General features: G+C 40.3%; 1 protein-coding gene across 6 annotated transcripts in view; it reads right to left on the reverse strand.

The window, feature by feature from the left end:
* The window catches only part of LOC105093180 (contactin-4), an 813,469-nt gene that overhangs the window by 64,634 nt on the left and 732,565 nt on the right, over window positions 1–16,270 (reverse strand). For all 6 annotated transcript variants that reach the window (XM_031470760.2, XM_031470759.2, XM_064496304.1 and 3 more), the window contains one exon: window positions 1,909–2,036. In XM_031470760.2, the coding sequence (XP_031326620.2) occupies window positions 1,909–2,036 (128 nt within the window). The remainder of the gene's footprint in view (window positions 1–1,908; window positions 2,037–16,270) is intronic.

The raw sequence follows: 16,270 nt of genomic DNA on the forward strand, positions 1-16,270 counted from the left end.
GTCAGCAGTACAAGGCAGCACACAACATGCGCCTCTGTTTGGGTGTTCAGACTCTTCCGTATTCTCAGTCATTTCCTAGTGGCAGGCTCACTTCTCCTTGCTGATCATCTAACAGGTTAGGGGTGGAAGTTTTATGAATTTCCAGTTCAATAAGATTTAGAATGCATGTATAGCCATTTTGTTAAAATATGAACAAGAATAGCAAAAAAAAAAAAAACAAAACTACTATTTCCTAAGTACCAGACACCGTGTTAAGCTCTTAACACAGATGATCTCCGCTGTCAGAACAACCCTACGAGCTGGGTACTGCTATTAGCCCCACAGAGGTTAACTCTCTTGTCTGAGGCCACAGAGCCGGTAAGTGGGAGAAATGAGATTCAAAGCCAGATCTCTCGGACTGTGAGCCCAGCCTCAATCACTACCAAAGAGGGCTGCCGAGTACTCCCTTACAGCTCCCTGACCGGCAGATAATCTAGAATTAGGTCTCGGCTCAGGCATTAATCAGCTCTGAAACCCTGGGGTTCCTCCTGGTCTTAGTTCATCAGTAAGTTTCCTTTTGTAGCTGAGAAAGCTACACGTTGGCAAAGACCTCTAGCTGAAATTTTGTTTTACAAGTATTGTCTAACCTCTGTTTCCTTGGCCCTAGAGTGAACACACAGTCATACACCCACGCTATTGCTCTGATTGAATAATTAATCGGTTGAAATAGCTGGAGTCCATCTCAGTACAGATTCACGTTGGACTTGTGGTTTTCTGTCTGCATCGATGAGTGTGTTTACGACAAAAAGGTTTCCCTAAATGGCAGTCCTTTTCCAACTTCTAATGACCCCGAAATTGATAATTAGGTAATTTTTAGTTTCTCCTTCTTTAATTTAAAATTGAGGCAATTGTTCTCTTCGGCTATTTTTAGTGGCTTAAGGCTACCCCACTTCACAGAGGGAGCTACAAATGCGCAAAAGGGAAATAATACCCTGTAACACATCTGCATCTATCGCAGAGGAACGTGAGAAAAGAGGAAGTGCTCCAGGCACAGGAGAAAGAACCAGAGGGAAATGCAGGATTCCTGGGTTCACAGTCCTCTTCTGCTATTGGTGACCTTGAGAAACTCACCAACCTGAGTTTTGTCTTCCTCAGTTAGATCACCACCAAGACCCCCTCAGCTCAAAAATTCTATGACTCTATGACTCGGCAAGATACAAAGTGAGAGAAATGCAAACGAAATGTAAATGAAAGTCTCATCCTTCACAATTCCCACTTGGTACGACCAGCCCGTCCCATCAACCTGCTGTTGTTACATCATGTGCTGTGGCAGGAGCGTAAAGGACTTCCCGTCATGTACAGTAAAGCACCCGGGCTAAGGTATGTGGAAAATGGTTATTTCTTTAAAACTGACAGGGTTGGCTGGGTGACTGAAGCATAGCACAGAGGCGGTCAGAGCCCTTTATTGGGATAATAATCCACAGCTAGAGCTCCGGAGAACCGAGGGAGCTCTTCTGAAAATCGCCAATGTCATTGTTTAAACAATGTTTTCTAAAAATAGTATTTGAGTCGTGGGTTTTTAATTTGTTAGCACAGGGTTCCTAGCCATGAATTTCAAATCTATAGAGACTTGAAAGAAATTTAATTAAAGGATTGAAGATAGCATTAGTTACAATACTATAATAGATACAATGGCTGTAATTCTCAAAATTGTATTGGATGATTCTGGAATAAGATAGGCTTTCAATCATATTCATTACCAACCGTTCTCTAAGAATTATTAATCATATCATGTTGGCTATGATGAATTAATTTAGCAACACAGTGATATCCGTACATATTAATAGGAAGGACGCCACTTCAAAAGATTACATTATTAGAAATGCAGGCACATATATTACTCTGCGTGTTCTCTGGGTTAGTCCTTACCTTTTACTACCAGGTTTCCAGTGCTGCTGGCTGTCCCAAAGTGGTTAGTGGCTATGCAGGTATAACTCCCAGCATCTGATTTAGTCACATTCACGATTCTGAGACTTCCATCTTCAGAAATGGTAATTCTGAAATCAAAACAAATAAACCCCAAATGGTAAGTTTATCTTCTATGACCAGTTGGAAATTATTTCCATCATTCTGTCATTTCCACACTATCAATCATGGCTATATCACTGTAGATCACAGTTAGTTTTATTTTCCAGGACCGACCTTCCTTCCTTCCTTCCTTTCTTCCTTCCTTTCTTCCTTCCTTCCTTTCTTCCTTCCTTCCTTTCTTTCCTTCCGTTCCTTCCTTACTTTTCTTCCTTTCTTCTTCCTTCCTTCCTTCCTTTCTTTCTTCCTTCCTTCCTTCCTTTCTTTTCTTCCTTTCTTTCTTCCTTCCTTCCCTCCTTTCTTTCTTTCTTTCTTTCTTTCTTTCTTTCTTTCTTTCTTTCTTTCTTTCTTTCTTTCTTTCTTTCTTTCTGTCTTTCTAAATTTTGTTTTTTATTGATGTGTAGTTGATTTACAATGCTAATTTCAGGTGTACAGCAAAGTGATTCTATATACATACATCTATTTTTTTCAGATTCTTTTCCATTATATGTTATTACAAGAAATTGAATATAGTTCCCTGTGCTATACAGCAAGTCCTTGTTGTTTACCTGTTTTAAGTATAGCAATGTGTATCTGTTAATCCCAAACTTCTAATGTATCTCTCCCCTGCCCTTTCCTCTTTGATAACCATAGTTTGTTTCCTATGTCTATTTTTGGTTTGTAAATAAAATTTGTATCATTATTTTTTAGATTCCACATGTAAGTGACATCATATGATCACTGTTGGTCTTAACACTGCTGAAGAATGAGAAAAAAAATCCCTTGATTGGCCACGTTATGCATTTTCATCAGAAGTGTTTCCTTCTAGATGAGAGACCTAAAGTAAATGAGTTATTATTAAGTATACTTATTTCTGAACTACGTCAGACAGTACACTTTTAATGAGATGCAAGAACTAAACTTAAAAAAATTAAAATATTCCCCACCATGGTATGATTTTGGCAGAACAGCAGATGTGGACAGCACACCCTAGGGTCCCAATGAGGGACAAGTATCTAGTACCAGGTGGGAAGGAAACACTTCTACAGACAAACACAAAACTGGACAGAAAGGATTCGAGAGGACCCTGCTTTCAACATGACTACAACAGAAAGGAAAGATGCAAGGATGAATAACACATACAGCCCAGCTTAGAGGCTAGTTGTGGAAATTAAAAAAATGTACACAGATGGCTCATTCAAGGTCAATGTCTGTTGCATCTTTACTGTATCATTTAAATGCAAGCACTTCTTTCTCTCTTTTGTTCCCTTTTCCTCACCCAACCTATCAAAACAGCCTTGTGAATGATCTGCCTATTTCTACTCTTGCCCCTCAAGTTCATTCTTCAGTCAGTGACCATGTGACCTTTTAAAAGATCTGGTTACATCACTCCCCAGATTGAAAGTTCCTTCTTTGGCTCCTTATTGCATGCAGAATAATTTCCTTTCTAGAACCTACAAGGCCTAACAGATCTGGCCTTTGCCTTTCTCTTGCCTACTTTATTGCATCTTAATCTTTCTATCCTTCAATGAACTCTAGTCACACTGATCCTCTGCAAGTTCCCAGAGTATTTGAAACCCTTTCCCACCTCAGGGACTTTCTGTTGGCTGTTCTGTCTGCCTTGATATCAGGGCAGTGCTGCCATCTTCCTACCCGCTCAGGACCTCAGCGTGGAGGTAGCTTTTTCTTCTCGACTTTCTCTGACTCACCATTTCTAAAGTAGATTTCCCTTTTCCCATAGCCATGTTATTTCCTCCCATTCAACACAATCCAGAAGTTTTGTTTACTTGTTAACTGTCTTATCACAGGGAATAATTATCTTCCCTGAGGGCAGGGACCGTGTTTGTTTGGGGACTCCATCTCCTGGATCTAGTGCCTAGGATGGCATGGAGGAGATGCCCTGTAAGCATCTGGTAAGTGATGGAGTGAATAAGTGAATAAATACCCTAAGAGGAAAATCAGTAATAGGTTATAGGAATTCAGAGAGGCTGAACCACGGTGCTAATTAACCTTCACAGAGTCCTTTACAAATATATGAAACAAGGTGTCTAGGATGGGCATAACTTTATGTAATAGAACTTCTGGCTAAACATTTTAAAATCATGGGAAGAGTTAAATGTAAGGGATTGCAAATGCTGTATATACTTTTCATGAAGGCTCTTAGGTACGGAGAAGTGACAGCTTCCCTGACAGCCCACTCTGGGGTCTATGACCCAGGCTGATCAGATGGTGTGAGGTATGAGAACTCTACAAAGATTGATGGAATTACAAGGATGGGTGTTCACATTCCACTTCTGCAGGCTCTAGCTGTGTGACCAGAGGCAACTTGCTTGACTTTTTCAGTTTTAGTGTCCTCATCAATCAAAGGGGGCTCACAATAGCAATCTGGTAGGTCAACAATAAAAAATTAGGTAAGATAGGGTCAGTGAGATTCCTAGCACATTTCCTGGTATTTATTAGGTAATTGTTCTCTTTTATGTTTAAAACTGCCTTCTTTAGTCATTTGTATATGTGGGGAAAATTGGACAACATTCTCTTAACATTTCTTTTAATATGGTAATTAAATCAGCCTCCTTCTTGCCTTCCACCTATCAGGTCTGACAATGTGAAGTCTATAGACAAGTGAACTGGGTCATCCCAAATCAATGTCTAAGACACAGAGAGACCCCTTGTTCGTTTCCACCACAGACAGCACAAAACAGCTGCTCAGTAAACACCACATGATACTCCATTAGCCACACAGCAGATGCTCTTACAGAAATAGAGTGGTGATTAAATCCTAATCAACCCACTAATCACACAAATAGCTTTAAAAGAGTTAATCATATTCCCATTTATAAAAGAATTCACTGGAAATTGTAAAATGCTGGCATATGAGAACTCAATAAGGAAGGTGGCATTTGGGTTTTGGATCTGGAATCACCTCCCGTGGGGTGTCACAGGTGTACTGTGTATTAAACGCTCTGATGGTGAGCTGACTCTTCCAAAGCACAGAGGTCTATTCATAATTTATACCACTTAACATTCCCCAAACCCGGGGTTGGGGTGGGGGTGGTATAGCTCAGTGGTAGAGTGCGTGCTTAGCATGTGCGAGGTCCTGGGTTTAATCCTCAGGACCTCAGAAAAATACACGTACCTCCATAAAAATAAAAATAAAAATAAAATAAAATTCCCCCAAACCTAAAAAGCATGTATCACACTGTATACTGAATAATACCAAAGGATATGAATAAAGAAACAAGAGAAGGATTTGTCATCAGATGACCTGGGCCCTAGCCCGACCAGGACACTTGCTAAGCTTATGACCTGGCTGAATTACATATGCTCTAAGAAAAGGTTTCTCAACCTTCACACTAATGGCACTTTGGACCAGATAATTCTTTGTCCTCAGGGATATTAGCAGCATCTCTGTCCCCCAGCCAGTGCACTCCAGTGGCTCTGCCTCTCCTCTCAAGTCCTCACAATCAAAACTATCTCCCACATGTTCTCTGGGGGCAAAATCACTCCCCCTTGAGAGCTACTGGCCTACATCAGTCTTTATTTTTTTTAATTTCACAGGATATTACAATGATTATCTTCTAAGATACATACAATACATGAAAGATTCCATGAACGGTTACGTGCTGTACAAATGTCTCCCCCAGTGTCATTTCCAGCCCGGCATCCCTAATTTCGGTATTTCCACTGCACAGTAGGCACCCAACATACTGTTGCTGGGGGACCCAGCTTGCTCTTCACAGACACCAAGGCTCTCCAAGCCCCTTACCCTCAACACTTCCCTGTCCAATTTCCCACGGGCCTTACGACATGAGGAAGTAATTTTACAAACAACTGTACTGTCCATCTTTAAGATTCCAGTGCCTGACACTGGTTCAGTGTTTTAATCTTCCCATTGTTTTTCACAAAGAATTGAGTCGAAGAGCTAAGCCTCCAGCACTAGAATTCCAGACCGTGGAGGAAGTCAGTGTGGAAGGAAATTCGCAGAAGAATCTGTAATTTTTAGTAGCTGTCATTAAATCACATCGCACTTATGTGACTGCTTACTCTTCCTAGGTATAATCCAAATGCGGGTGTAATACGAAGTTGGGAGAACTGCTCTTTTGGGAAATTCAACCACTTCCTTACCCGAGCGATACAGTGTAGTGAATAAGAACACATACTCTGGGACTAAATTGTCTAGACTCAAATGAGCTAGGTGACTTCGCGTGAGTTAATATCTCTGTACCTAAATGTCTTTATCTGAGATGACGGAATAATAAAAGTAACTGTATCTCACAGGGTTGTTATAAAGATGTGCAGTGCTCAGAACAGTGCATGGCACATAAAATGCCCCACCTAGCCAAATGTTCCATTAACTAAGGCTCTCTGTCCTCCTCAATCCATCATTGCAAACATTAATAAGGGACTCTGTTGAGGCTATGACTGCTCTCGAATAGCTCAGCCCCTCTGAAGTTTGACAACACATTGTTATACTTACTGAAGCACACGGGTGACCACGAGCGGTCAGGGAAAGGGATGGAAAACTGGACTCATTCACTCGTAGGTATCTACTGTATACTTCCTACACCAGACCCTTGAAAAGCAGGAGGACCTCAGATAACTTACATAACTAGAAATGATTCCACTCTCTTATATACCATAATGCACACATTTCTAAAAGTGTATAGGAGAAGGGTCATTACTTTTTCCAGTGGGGAAGCTCTTTCTTATACTATCTATAGTATAAAGATGGGTGAGGACTAAGGCCCAGCCAGTCAGGACACCCAGTTCTCTTGTCTGCATTGATTGGTTTAGAAATAGGCCACCACCAAATGCAGGAGCTATTTGAGGAAATGACCTCTTTCTGGGGAATCGTTAAATTTGGAGATGGGAATCTAGAACTGTTGTCAGTCATCCTGCCTGCACAGAAATCATGTCTTATAGAAGCTAAAGAAGCTGGGGCAGGGGTGGGAGAGACCTCATGCCTCTTTGAGCCCTTTTCCAACCATGCCTGAAGCCTGCAGCTTCCCTTGGATGCCCCACCTGTATGAGTGAATAACTTAACATATTAGAAATTGGGTTCTAAGCCACAACTGGATGAGTCCAATCTCTTAAATAAAGTCCTGAACTTGTTCAGGACATGGTGGCCATGAGAGTGGAGAGGAGGGAATGGATTCTGGAGATGATTCTGTGACTCCACCTCCAAACTCTACTGCGGAGGAGCAACCATAGTGTAGAGTATGAAAAACTGACCTGATCTTTCTTCATACTGAGCTGTACCGTCTACCATTTATTTCAGAAAATAAAGGCCAAGTATACAATGACCTGTTGCTTTGATTCTGTTTCACGGGATTTTTTTTCTGAGTGACGAATTAGCTAAAGAGCTCGCATTTGGCCTTGGAGGCTAATTAGAACAAACTCAAGGAACTTGTGAAATGCAACTTAACCCTAGATACTTCTTTCCCTTCAATTTGGATCTTATGCTGATTTAGAAAAAGTGTTTTTCAACCAATTACTTCTACATCCATTTTTTCCCCTGAATATAGTGCCTGAATCCAGTCCAAGGATAGTTTTATTTTCATGTTTATTTCTTAATGAGGTTTCAAAGTTTCCACTTCATTTTAGTTTCCCCATTTCAGACTAATGATTGACCCATAGCTATTAGCTTGATACTGAACTTCGAGCGCCTCCTAATACTCATGAATAGGGATGGAGTTAGATAAAATGGAAAATGTAAATCTCTTTCTGCCTCAGAACAGGTTAGCCTTGACCTAACTGTAGGCTCTTTTTAAATCACTGATAGCATCAGAGAAAAGTCAAAGATGATAAAACAGCAAGTAGTAAAAATAAAGGTGTGACACTGGACTTAATTTTCCTGACATGAAAAGAGGCCATTTAATTCACAACACAGTAAATTACCTACCGCGTAGAGAAGCAGTTGTTCCCCTCCCCTGTCATCTGGAGACTTCAGATCCATAGGGGACAGGAACATATATGGAATTATGAGAGAAATTGAATCTCTCTTTCTTAGTATGAGGTTCTGCATTACAGCCATTGAAGAGCTGACCTTGTCAGTCCTATAAATCAAAACCAGTCTGGGGACATTGGACCTTTAAAAATGCTGATCTTTTCTTTCTGGGGGCTTCAGTAACAGATGACAATAGCTGCCAACTCCACAGTATTCTATCACCCTACAGAGCAGGGTTATCCCAAAATGGCGACCTAGGATTTTCTGAGCAGTTCTGTGTGGGAGCCCAAATGCTGGTGTCAGAGGCAGCAAGTCGTAGTCTGCCTCTGAGTCATAAGGAAACATTTCCCTTAGAAGTAAATCTTTTTAAAATACAGCTTAGAAAATCATGTCACCCTGTCTGCAAAGGGAGGAATTGCGGATTAATAATCTCCTTTCAACAAACAATGGAAGTATCGAACTGTTAAGTTAAATCTAATATTATCTTTAATATTATTAGATCAGGGATAATAAACTTGCTTAAAACTATACGTAATTAAAAAAAAAACCCTCAAAGGGTCATAACAAGCTTCTCCTTTCTTTTATTCATGATGTGCTCCAGAAAACATGTTTGGAAGTTGAGTTGAAAGCCTCAGTGTAAAATAATAGATCTACACACTTACAATGGAGGTGAACACTCCTGGAGGACTGAAATACATTATAAAACTTCAAACATAAAAATAAGTACTGCTACGTCTCAGTTCAAGCCAACTGGCAGGACGGTGGAGCCCTCATAGGACTCCTGCCCTCAGGGACCAGAGGTGACGCCCTAGACTCAGGAGGAACTGCCTAGCCACAGGCATGTTTGCTTCATCCTGCACAGAATTTTTTTAAAAACCAAAATAATTGGGAAATTTCATGTAAAAACCCATTCCTGGCTAACTGAGGCTGATGAGATGATAGGGTCGTTCTGCAACACAGTGGGCTGGAGAGAAGGAGGAAACTCTTGTAAGAAGCTGACAGGCTTTCTAGCTCCCACCCACCCTGGGCTTCAGCTGCTCATTAACACCCCACCTCACTCCTGCGGGCTTTTGAAATTCCTTTAAACCTCTAAACCTCTGCTGTACGCTGAGTAAATGGGACAGGGCGTAGGGGCAGCCTTTAGACTTCAGGCCACACCTCCCTCCCTCTTGGATTCTCCCCACCCCAGACATCCCAAGGGAACAGAGCAATGGGGTAGGAGGAGAAATTGGGTTTTGTATGCACTTTCTAGGACTGCCACAGAAAAGTCTCATAGACCGGGTGGCTTTAAACCACAGGAGTTTGTTGTCCCACAGTTCTGGAGACTGGAAGTCTGTCTTCAAGGGGCTGGCCGAGTTGGTTCCTTCTGGAGGCTCTGAAGGAGGACCCTTCCTTGCCTGTTTCTTAGCTTCTCGTGCGAGCAAGCAGTCCCTGGGGTTCCTTGGCTTCTAGAAGCATCACTCCAATCTCTGCCTCCACTGTCACTGTGCGTGTACCTGCACCCAAGTTTCCCTCTTCTTAAAAGGACACTGATCATTGGAATAGGGTCCATCCCAATCCCACATGACTTCATTTTAACTTCAGGTAGACATGACATTTAAGAGGACGCTCTTCAACCGACAGCAGGTGTCAGATGAGGAAACCCACCAGAGTTGTTGGTCTGGGTTGAGCAAACAGCTTCAGGACCTACTCTGCAGCCGTTAGAGGATGGGGAGAAGGTGGTGCAGAGGAACCCGCTGGCGTCCATGGGTGCACATGCTCGCCAGTCCATCCCCTTCCCTACTCTATGGGCCTGGCCCTCTTCCACAAGAGGAGCTAACAGAGAAGTTATTACTCTTTCGGTGGTAAATGAACAATCAACGTGGGGTCTGAAGGGCAGTTTGATGTGGTAATGGATAACAAGGAAAAGCACGCAATTCCAACAGGAAAACAAAAACTAAGGCCCACATGCAATTTCACTTTCTTCTTTCATTAACTCAGTTGATTTGTTGAATTAAACTATATCTTCCATTCTATCCTTTTGTTTTTGTTGTTATAATTCTGGCCAATTCATTAATACTCATTTTGATATTAAAATTATGGCCAAAATTAGATATAGGAGATTGCTACCCACACAGTGACCTATGGTGTTCTAAGTAGTTCTGCAGAGAAGCTGGACTGCCATAGAAAGGCTGTGTCTTTACTTGTCCTTGAGACAAGAGCAATACAATGTAGCTTTAGAATATGGCGCCCATGGCATAGTCAAGACTTTGAAAATGGCAATGATGAGACAGAGATTGGTATATTTAACCCTGTAAGTGCAGAATTAGCCTGTGACCAACCAAGTTGAAGACATAAAGACTTAGAATTATCCTTGGCTTTGTGACAGTTGAGCAGTAAGGAAAGACTGGCAGATTAACTGCATTGGTACGCTGTACACATGAGCCCAAAACACCCAAGCTGTGCTCTGAAGAAAAAAAAATAAAGACTTGTTTTGGTTTGATTTTGGCTGCCTATTTTAAGAAAATTCAAAAGACATTTTAATTTTTGTGATGGTTAATTTTAGGTGTCATCTTGACCAGGTGTAGGGATGCTCAGGTAGTTGGTAAAACATTATCTCTGAGTGTGTCTGGGAGGGTATTTCTGGAAGAGACTAGCATTTGAGTCCGCGAACAGAGTAAAGACTGGCCTCACCGATGACCTTATAGGTGGGCAGCATCCAGCCTTTGGAGGTTCTAATAGAACCACAAGGTGGAAGAAGGGAGAATTGTTCTCTGAACTGGGACACCCAACATCCCATGACTTTGATCTCAGTGCTCCTGGTTCTCGGACCTTCCGACTTGGAGTGGAATTTACAACTTTGGCTCCCCTAGTTCTCTGGCGCTGGGACTCACTCTGAACGACCCCCACCAGCTTTCCTGGTTCTCCAGCTTGCAAATGGCAGATGGTGGGACTTCTTGGCCTCCATAATTGTGGGAGCCAATTCTTAAGATAAATCTTTCAAAATCCTATTGGTCCTGTCTGGCTGGAGAACTGACTAATACAACTTTTAACTGGAATTTGCTTGTGTTTACATATTTAATTTCAAAAGACACATGGAAATTCTCAGCCTGATTGGAGACTGAATTATCCTGGTTTATAGAAAGATGGTGTTGTAGTCTGGTGCAGTTTATAAAGAGTCAACCGAGAGCCCCAGAAGATGCCTTTGCTCCTCATCTTAAGAAAAAAAGGACATTTTGGATGATGAATGTAAATGAAGGTCAGTGGGAAGAGAAACTGTCCAAGGGCAATTTCAGGCCAACCTGTCATTGATCTTCCAAGGACTGTCCATGGCAGCAATAGACATTGTATTGAACAGACACCCGGCTGATGAAGTCCCTTAGAGATCCATCTGCTTTCTGTCATAAGATTCAAGTTTAATAAACCACCGAACAACCTGTGTATTTCCGATTGCCTGCATGACAACCAGCAGTTCAGAGCCCACTGCCCTTGGGTGCAGCACTGGAGAAAATAAACTCATGTGTGTTTAACCTGGTTTGATCCAGGTCTAACTTTCTCTGAACCACAGTTTTTAAAGCTTCATAAACTAACCTGGAGGGAACTAACTGCCCAGGGCAAGATGAGTACTTAATACCGTGAAGTTCATTTTAATTATTCTTTGTGACGTGGTGCATAGATGGATGTGGGAAATACATTTTGGGGGCAGGTGAAACTTTATAATTTCATGTATTCACATGGTAAGAAAACTACACAGAAAATACCACATTTTGGGAAGAAAGGAATTTTAAAAAGGACATGTTTTTATCTAAAATCTGTTTCTTAAATTGCTACCTTTAATTTAGGCAGGATCTCTCTGTGTCTCCATTAATATAAGACTTAGAATTCCTTCCTTTCAGGAACATATGACCTGAGATAATTTCAACATAAATCTAAAAGGCATTGGGAGGATGCATGGGGTCAGGACAGGAAGGCAATGTAATATTCTATTTTATATACCTCTATGTATTTTTATCAAAGCGTCATAATAAGTAATATTACTTTTATAATGAGAAAAAACTTATTAATAACTCCAAGGCACCCAGGAAGGTTTTCTATAACAACCTCTTAGGTTATTAGAATAGCTGGTAAAAGAATCCTTTAATAATCAGGTGCAGCTGTCTTTAGAAATAATTGGAAGTAAAGAAGAAAACACGGACAAAAATGGACCAAGAGACCCAGAGGAAGGGCTGTGAATATACTAAGTTGTGTGTCAGGCACAGTGAGGTGCGGGAAAGTTTATGAAGCACCTACAACGTACTATTAGGTGCGGCTGGATGCTTGTGTGTCTCCTCACATTTAATCTGCACAACAATCTTGAGAAGCATCATTATTCCAATTTTTCTGTTCAGGAAAATGAAATCCAGAGAAGTAAATTAAAATGTCCACGATTAATGTAGTTAAGAAGGGATGGAGTGGTGTTTCAAACTCAGATCTCACTACAAAGCCTGCACTCTTTCTACCACACCATCCTGCAGCGTTTGGGGGCTTAAGGAAGAAAAAACAAGAAGCAAAAAACATTGTAACCACATACAAAAGGTTTCCTTTAAATTTGCCATTAGATCTTTGGTTATAATTAAATATATATTTTTTTGGCTTTTTAATTTTACTGGTCTAAATTACTTTTTCTAATATTGATAAAATTGTGTTCACACTATTGTCGGAAAGCAGAAGCAAAAGAAAAGAACGTATGAAAACATAACAAAGTTGTAATCCCAGAAGGCTCCTTTACCCCTAAGTAACTAAAATGCCTGGAAGACAACGTTAATTATTAATTAGCAAGGGAGGGTCACTATATAGAATATGTAACTTACTGAGGTAGGGAAGTTTCTACAACACGGAGAGCTATACTGGCTATGCTAGGGAAAAAAAAGGTTTCACTTTATGATGTACTCAACTTTCAACTCTTTGGGAAATGCAGGGCCATGGTTTTTTGCTTTCACTCCTCATTCCACGACTTTATAACATGGCTAAGAGAGGAAATCAAAGTGGAGTCTCTCAGATCACGTCCATCTCACAATAGAACACCACTGTCAGCGTCCAGCTAGCACTCACACAGTCCCTCCCTGCCCTGCACACCAGCAGCCCCTACCATTTTTGCCTTTTGCAGAAGAACATAAATTCCTTAACTATATCACCATAATGGTCATACAGTCCAGCGTTTCCCGGACTCCCTGGCCAGCTCCCGACTTCTGCCATATTCATGTATTACGTGAATGGCTCGAGTCCTTGCCCCTATACTTGTGAGACACGTGACTTGGGAAAGTTTCTTAATCTTTCTGGACTCCAGCTCGCCATCTCTAAAATAATAATAGCACCTCCATTTCACAGGGTTTGTGAGAAATTTCCATGTTAAAAACACCCATGAAACATTTATAACAGTGGTGGTGCATGGTAAGCACCTAATAAATGTTAGCTGCAATGACCATTTTTACTATTATGATTCTTTTTTGCATCATTGTCATAATTAATAGTCACAATGTTTTCTTTAAATGGCTCAAAGTTTAAAATTAAAGTAACTGAATAAAGGAAACTTTTATCGCTACTATACATAGAAACCAGTATCACTTGACAGAAATAGATGCCAGCCACAAAAATAAATATGATAAAAACATTCAGAAGATATTACATTCTAACTGGGTGTGGTTGTCGGCTAGCATACCGAGCTGACAGCCTGCTCTCTTTTTGGCCAAAGGGGTATTAACCAGGGTTTCAAAAGTGTTCAGACAAAGGAGGACCAAACAGACTTTCTCCTGAATGTACTCGGGAGTGAACGAGAACTACGCGGTTCAGAGTCATGTAATGTCTTTGTACTGTGTACTGTCCAAGATGACCAGAGTCCTTGGAGAGGTGTAAGTCTTATGCTTTGTGAAACATACATCTATTTCAACCATGTCCCCAGGATCACGTTCCTTTTATAACATTATGACCAAGTGAGCCATCAACCTGCACATTCATGACATCTGGAGGTTGTCCAATCTACTAGCATCCATTTGTCACAGACTGTCTCAGTATCCCATCAACCTGTCTGTACAAAGAATTTCCAGAAATTAGGGCTCAAGTCTTACAGCTCTTCCTGTCCCCTTATTATTTCACATAGTTCTTTTTGTACAAAGAGGAACACAGTAAACACGTTGATAATTGCATTAAAATTCATTTAGTCTTGAGAAATGTCGGGACACTGGTGGCACCTCTTGGGATAAAAACCTTCAGTGTTTTTTTGATGGGTGGTTGGAAGTCAGAGATCTCTTTAAGAATTGGAAGCAAATTATAACATCCCTTACCCCCAGTGCAACTATGTACGCTGTTTTTGAAAGCTTATAAGCCTCCTAAAGCCTCTCCATGTCAGAAAACTAAAAACAGATCATTGTCTTGCAGTAAACAGCAATGTCATTAAAACTTATAGTCATGAAAGTGTGTGTGCTATATTCCTGTTTTCTATAAAGCCTAGTAAAAAGACTCTACGGGCTGATGTTAGTAGTTGGGTATTCTCTTTTCCAGGAGAATTATCTGTATATTCTCTGTACCTTCAGGTTTTTGTTTTGTTTTGTTTTGTTTTTGCATTGGAGAAATTTCCACGATCAACCTAAGTTCTTGCCGTGATCTTCTCTCAACAAATACTCAACCAAGTGTCATATGGAAAAATGCCGGCAGGGACCTGGCTGTTGAACTAGTTTTTTTTCTTCCCAGCTGGAAAATAAAGTTATTTCTTTCCAAGGAAGAGTCTTTACTCTTTCCAGACAAAGCACCTAAAAAGAACTGTAAAGTCACACAGGTAATGGGTTCCAATAAATAATTCTCATGATGACAGAAGACTTAAGGAATTGATATATGGGTTCACTTCTATTTAATAGCCCAAATCTGCAAGGACTTTTTCCTAATTCCAAGGCGAAGCTGATGACAGAAAAAGTGAAGAGCTTAAGAAAGGAGCAGAAAGTTCTTATAATGAAAGGTGTCTTGGGGAGGGACAGAAGATAGTAATTTAGATATCCCAGTGATGAGCAGAGTTTGATCAGGATATCTGGGGGAGACGCTGAAAAGAACAGATCATGGTGAATCTCACTTAAAGCAAAGGGCAGAAAAATATCTGAACACATTTGTTCTGCATGGGTACAAAAGAGTTTTCTGGCGAATCCTCCTCTAGTAATCAACACATCACCTTTCTTGGAATATCTGGTAAATGAGGCTTTTGTGTCAATGTTAAACTCAAAAGAATGATGAAAGGAATACAGTAATCTTGAAAATAACGATAACCTCAAGCAACAAACCAAATGTGTCACAACTATTTTCAAAGACTTCACAGTAGGGAACTATTCAAATTGGATATCTCTAATCATTCAAAACAAAAAAAATGGCTAACGTTAGCCCCAACAGAGCATGCTGTGTTGCTTTGTCTGTGTGTCCGATATCTCAGGCCAAATGATGCAGAATTGTTAGACATGTTTGCCTTGGGGGGATGAAAAGATTCAGATAAAGAACTTACTAGCTTTTTCTTGATTGTGTGCTTGGGAGTGAGTTAAGTCAGTGAGTGAACGTGAGTGTGTGTGTGTGTGTGTGTGTGTGTGTGTGTGTGTGTACATGTATGACTTAGATACAAAAGTAAGGGAACAACCTGATTATTAATGGTGTTATATGAGAAAACTAATGTTAATAGTAACTTCATTTTTTAAAACTAGGTAACCTGAATAATAAGTGATTTAAGGATATTCACTTTGTAGTGGTCAAATAGCAGAGGGAAACAAAGTTGAAAAGAATATAAAACATCAGGAGGTCTGTATAATTAATCAGCAATCCTACAAAGTATGCCATAGATTAGAGCTACAGTTACACCACTGTGCTCAGAAAGTAGGAAACTGGACTTTTTATATACACACTCAGGCTTATTTTTTAATATCTATATCCAGCATGCTGGAAAGTACACTTTACGAAATGTGGCTAAGAGAGTTAATGCTTTCATCACTGCTATTTATAACCTAATTTGCAAGTTTTTACAGCCTTTTAATAGTCATATTGCAGTTAAGAAAGAAACAGGATTGCCATTCTTGAAGATTCTGTCAAGAAAGAAAACTTTAAAAGTCATTGGAAAAAAAAATTCCTCTGGATGCTAAAATTTGCTATGAACCATTTTCCTTTTATGGAATTAAGTATAAAGTTTACTTTTAAGATGTAAGTTGTATCTTTGCAATTTTGAACTTTGTTTCTTTCTCCAGACAATATGCTCCAAGGTACTCACTGTACTAAATTGTTATTCCAAACATTCTGGAA

The sequence above is a fragment of the Camelus dromedarius genome, chromosome 17, assembly GCF_036321535.1.
Source record: "Camelus dromedarius isolate mCamDro1 chromosome 17, mCamDro1.pat, whole genome shotgun sequence".
Classification (NCBI taxonomy): Eukaryota; Metazoa; Chordata; class Mammalia; order Artiodactyla; family Camelidae; genus Camelus; species Camelus dromedarius.